Consider the following 6000-nt stretch of genomic DNA (forward strand, 5'->3'; position numbering starts at 1 on the left):
TCTATACTCTTGGCGTTCCATCTCTCTCTCTTTTCCTCCGGGCACACCTCCCTCCTCTCCTTCTTCGACCAAAGTAGTCCATTTTCCACTGGCACCCTGAAAGTCAACAGTACCAATGGGGGCCGTTGTTAACCCGGGCCTCGACCGATCCGGTATTGGATTCATAGGTTTGATTCGCATATTTTTTTTGGCAATTTTTTTTTTACGTCGGATGCCCTTCCTGACACAACCCTCTGTATTTATCCGGGCTTGGGACCGGCACAATAAGACACTGGCTTGTGCCCCCTTGTGGCTACATCGATCGATGTATTGTACGGTATATGTGAAATAATTACCGCAAGCGAAAAGGGTACATTTTGGTAATTTTATTTTAACACAGTCATTTATCTTTAATAAGAAGTCAACGCAATTATGGAAAAGTCAAATAAACAGCTCAATGTAAAGTTTAAATGAACACCTCTGTAAAAATAATATGCTTAGTAGGCCTCGGCAACATGGCTGAACATGGTTCCACAGTTTAGGTATTTTATGATTTAACGAATTCCTGTCGTCTCTGTAATAAAAAAAATGGAAACCGGACTTGATGCAAGTGTTTTACACAACTGCAAAGTAAAACTTCAGTGTAATATGGAATAACCTCATTACTGCTTGAAATATGTATAGTAATTTCATCCGAATGAGACGATAAATATTCCCAAAGATGTCGTGCCACTCTTTCGCTGTGCTGTTCAGGAAATGAAATTGTCTCCCAAGCCAATGATCATTAATTGTTTATGTAAGTTTTCTCACCATACGGTGTGACTGCCACACCACGGCCATCGCAAAAGGGGGACCGGTAGAGTGTCAGAGATTAAGAGAAAGTGTCTTTTTATAGCGTGTGTCATTAGCACACGTTCGCCGAGATGTATTTATTTACACAAGCAGCATAAATAGCATCAGTGACAGCTATAGAGTTTCATAGGTTCGGGCTGGCAGGGTGGGCGCGAGCATGAGGTGTTTCCTCGATCATACTCACTGATTTATCTTCGGGACATAGAAGTGATCTCACTCTCACCATCAGCTGTTTGCATCTCTGGTGGTAAATCTAATTACTGCTTGGTTTGACAAATCATAGTCACATTACAACAGTTTGTTTTTCGTCAGAGGTGCCAGGCCTGCCCTTTTTTTCTTTTGGTTTGCATTGGTAATAATTTGCTTCATGGGAACATTGCATATATTTATGTGGGGATTAAATGTCATTAACCTTGTAAAGTAGGACAAGTACAAATGTGCAGCAATTTTTATAAGCACAATTCTTGACAGAATCGGAAATTACCCCCACCCTGAGTTGCACAAATGTTACTAAACTGCTCAGTTACGTCATGCAAATAATCTTGATTTTATTTTTAAAAACACAACCATGTCCTTTTCAGCTATCCCCGGGAATCGCTCTTTTTTTTAAAAGGCAGTCATGTGATTTAACACGGGATAATATCAACTTTTTTCCGCGTAAACTTTTGTAAGAATAAAGGACCATGTTTCTTTATGGTTTTGACTTTAACTCATCTCAGCTCACATTTTATGACCAATGTCTGCTGAATTCCAGGTTCACATATTTCACAAAGTTCGCTTACTTTTTCTTGTAATGGTATGATTTTTTTTTTTTTTTTACTGTATCCTTGTCTCAATGATGTTTCTAAAGTCTTCAGGCAATTACTTGAACCGCATTGCTTGATTTTTGCTTTAATATGCTTTGTCAGCTGTGCGACCTCGTGTTGTTGAATCTCTGTTTGCAATTGCAAGGGTCCTCTGCCTGATTGTGTTGAGATTCTCGCTCTGTCCCACCTAAAATTACAAATCTGAATCCAAGTAGTGGCAACGAGGATGAATGATTGGGGTCAAATAGATTTTTTTCTTAAACGTGTGCATTTTATTAATATTCTACATTTTTGTGTTAGTTCACACTGCACCCTAAGCATCTTCTCTGTTTCACTTTTACAAAAAAAATAATAATATTAAAACAAAAACGATGCCACATTTAACCAATGGTGGTATGTGATCTGCATCACTGGAGGTTGTTAGCGATCGGCAGTCTACACTTGCAGACTTTTTTTTCTCATTCATAGTTTATTTTATGTACAATTTGTCGATTACGCTGGAAAAAAATGGCAAACGGAATAGCCCGGAGGAAAAAAAATACTATCAATATTGATACATAGTGTAGGGCCACATATGTAGAATCAAAGTGAATAATCTCAAATCAGATATTAAAATAAATTACCCGCTCAATTAATGTTTTTGAAGCACTGTTCCACTCCACTCTGCCTTGTATGACTGCTGAGATCGAAGATGGTCCAGCAAAAAAACAGTCTTATCTTGGTCACTAACTCCAGTGAGACCTCAACTTACGAACTTAATTGGTTCCCAGACAGAGTGTGTAAGGCGAAAAGTGTGTATCTAAAAAAACAATCCCATAGGAAACCATTAAAATGGAAATAATCCGTTCCCAGGTTTCCATAAAATATACTTTTCAACTAATTAAGCCTTAATACTACACACAACATACCTTATTCTATGTATAATAAATGTGCTATTGTATTGTAATGAAAGAAATACACTGCATTGTATCATAAAGTCACTTTATTTACATTTGTGATGGTCATTTATGGCTTGATGGAATGACGTTGGAGGTCGAAAGTCAAAGGGTATTGCTCTTTGGAAAGAGAGGCACATTACATGAGGACTGTAATTAAAGAAATAAACTGTGCTGTAAAATAAAGTTGTATTTACCTTTTTGATGGTCGTTGAAGGCTTATGGAAGGAGAGTCACCTTCCATAAGGACTGTTGGTAATTTAACCTCTGGTGCTGTTCGGTCGTGTGCTTCCGCCGAAGATCACTCCGCCAGCCGTGGTGGGTGTGTATTATGAAAATAGTGCTTATAAGGTTTAATTTTCAGAAATTTGACGTTTGTAAGACGAAAAGTTTGTAAGATAAGGTGTTTGTAAGTTGAGGTCTCACTGTATTTGGCTTTGTCTCTCAAATGCAATACTGTACAAAAATTCAGAACTAAAAAATAATCTGGAAAGCCACTGTAGTTTTGAAATTTTGTCGTCAGCTCTTCCTTCGCTAATGACAATCCCTGTCTTTGCCTTGCAGTTTTATATCAGCATCTCAGCCATGACCTGTTTGAGCATCGCCAGCGTTACTCTCCCGCCACCGCCTCATTTGCCCGACTTGTTTCCTGTGCTCGTCTCGACTTTCTCTTTCGTTCATTTCTTGGGGACATTTCTCTACTTCAATGTCATCCAATTCAGTCCCCCGCCAAGCAAAAAAGGCCAGAAGAAGAACAAATAAACTACACACAATACACACAAAGGTCTTGAGTTGAAAATGACTCAGGAAAGCCAGCGCTGTAAAAATGTACTCTCTGTTTGTTGTCATCATGCATGAACAACATTTGAGGAGGGCAGGCCCTGAATCCTACCATTGGACCATTGATTTTTTTGATTTTTTTTATATTTTAAGATTGAGTTAGAAATGTAAAGCCACCGCCGCTGCCTTTTTCTCAGTTGTGCTTGTTTTTGTTTTGTTTTTTTCAATCCACCTTCATTGTGATGCCACATGATCGCCAGCACTTATGAAGGGGACTGATAACTGTGTGCAGGGTTAGGGGACAGTGTGGATGTGTTGTTTCAAACCGGGAGAGCGAGTTGTAGCGGAGGGATGTTGATAACATGAGACCTTTTCAGAAAATGTACATGCATGCCCACTGAAATCTATGAAAATGATTAACTATTAGTGATAGTAATAAAGGCAGAATAAATTGAGCCTGCGATCCTCGTGACAAATAGTGGATCGGGGGATGGATGCATGGATGGATGAATGGAGATGTGTTCATCTGTTTTGCAGGTTCACTTCTCAACATTTTTTTTTATATATATATATTTTTTTACACACAAGTAGTACAAAAAAACAAATTAGTTCATTTTTATCGTAAAACACAAGAAAAGATGTCCCCTACAAAGCCAAATCGGTTGACTTTAGAGCTGTGATTTTCAACCACTGTGCCGCGGCACACTCGGGTGCCGTGAGAGATCGTCAGGTGTGCCGTGAGAAACCTTCCAATGACCTTTTTTAAAATTTTACAAACATTTATTAATCATTTTCTCCCAATATTATGTAATTGTCCGGTGTCCGTGTTGAAAAGACTGGAGTGTAATTTAATTTAGTTTGTGGTGTGCCGCAAAAAAATCCAATGTAAAAAACCTGCCCTGGTTCAAAAAAGGTTGAAAAACACTGATTTAGAGGACGGGTGTCAAAGTCAAGGCCAAATCTGGCCCGCCATGTCATTTTATTCGGCCCTCGAAGGCAAATCAAACTTGTAATGTTCCATGATACTTGCTAAAGTCTGAACCAAAATTTAAAATAATCCCATGTCAACCACAATAACAGTCATTATTTTTTACTTTGAAAACTAGTTAATCATTAATTTGTTGTGTGCTCTATATGTAATATATGGAGGACATTACACGTTATAATGGCTTCCCCAAATTCATAACTGCCCCCCCAAGAGGAAACTGTAGCTACAATGTGAGGTTCACCGGACTCAATTAGCCTAATAAGAGTGAGCTGGATTTCATGTCACTTCTCTCCTGCCAATGGTATCCTTTGCCAAACTCTTAGTTTCGATGAAATTGCCTTTTCCTTGTAATGAACTCGTCATATTAAAATGACTGAATGGATGGTGCTTAGACTGCATTTTTTACAGACCATGCAAGTTGTTTTGTACAGAGGTATTTTAATCAGAAAACAAAATAAAGTTGCCTACAACCCTAGGTGAGCACCAGCCTCATAATTCCTCATTAAAATACACAATTACGAGCAATAATATCAACAGATTCATTTTACTCGACCATGACTGAGTATTGGGAAAAGAGAAAGACAGTAATTAGAAACAAATGACATTGCCGAAGGGTTTTCCGCAACAATATTAAACATTTATTTCAAGCCCTTGTTCCCACTAAAGGCCGCCTTACAAGACATGGCCATTTTACACAAAACCAGCGCCAGGACAGGCCTTTAAAAGAGATGATGGAAGGTGACAGAGCATACTGCTATAAACTTGAAATACCACAGCAAAAAAAGGGAACATGCAATTTCGCTCTCCAATCTTTCTCCAAGTTAATGACATGGGCATAAAAAAACCCATTACAACCATAAATGTTAGCAGGTCAGTGAGAGGTGTTGGAGCATCAGAGGCTCTGAGCCACTGGCCACTAAAGGGCAGCACAAGTTTGGATGTTCTTTGTTCTTGAGTTGAAGTGATGGGGACAAAATTGGATCCCTCTAAAAACTTGTTTACATGCTTGTTTGGGAAACAGATTTCATGCCGTTGGCATGAAATCAAAGAGACACACTGACTGGTTTTGCGTTTCCACGTTTTCCTCATCGAATCGGCTCCCAAGAAATCTCTGGTAAAGTATGCTTTAAATGGCTCCTTGTGAAGCCATGCGTTTACTGTGACCTTTGGTGACATACCAGAGCTCTCAAATGAGGAAAACTATGTTACACTCCCAATATTTTATTTTGAGAGAAAATGATGTCTATTTCTGTCTGCTTGTTTTTTTTAATGTGTTTTTTGTGGTCATTTTGCACACAAATTGATCTTATCATCTTGCTTTTCTTTTTACGTCAACCTTTTTAAAAGCTTGGTACACAGCACAACAGTACTGGACACAGTGTCATAATTTATTTTTCTTTTACTTCTTTGGCTTCATGTTGGTTGGCAAACCCTTTTTGGTGCATCCACTGCCACCTTCTGAAATGGGGTGTGGGTCTGGATAATCCTAAATTGTCTCAATCTCCTATTTAACCCTGTTGTGTCCAAAATAAAAATAGAAATTTAAAACTGAATTCACTGGAATTTCTCCACAAAAACATCTTTCAGACACATCAGTTCATTAATCAATTGTTGTCTTGCCTGACGATGATACCGGATTGCAATAACTGTAGTGTGCAAA

At 38.5% G+C, this 6000-nt stretch overlaps 1 protein-coding gene across 2 annotated transcripts in view; it reads left to right on the forward strand.

Moving 5' to 3' along the window:
- Positions 1-4815, forward strand: part of alg6 (ALG6 alpha-1,3-glucosyltransferase) — a 38382-nt gene extending 33567 nt beyond the window's left edge. For both annotated transcript variants that reach the window (XM_089000498.1, XM_089000499.1), the window contains one exon: positions 3137-4815. In XM_089000498.1, coding sequence (XP_088856624.1) covers positions 3137-3334 — 198 coding nt within the window. In that variant the 3' untranslated portion in view covers positions 3335-4815. The remainder of the gene's footprint in view (positions 1-3136) is intronic.
- The last annotated feature ends 1185 nt before the right edge of the window (positions 4816-6000 follow it).

This window comes from Hippocampus bargibanti, linkage group LG07 (genome assembly GCF_051943395.1).
Source record: "Hippocampus bargibanti isolate YZ-2025 linkage group LG07, ASM5194339v1, whole genome shotgun sequence".
NCBI classification, from domain to species: domain Eukaryota; kingdom Metazoa; phylum Chordata; class Actinopteri; order Syngnathiformes; family Syngnathidae; genus Hippocampus; species Hippocampus bargibanti.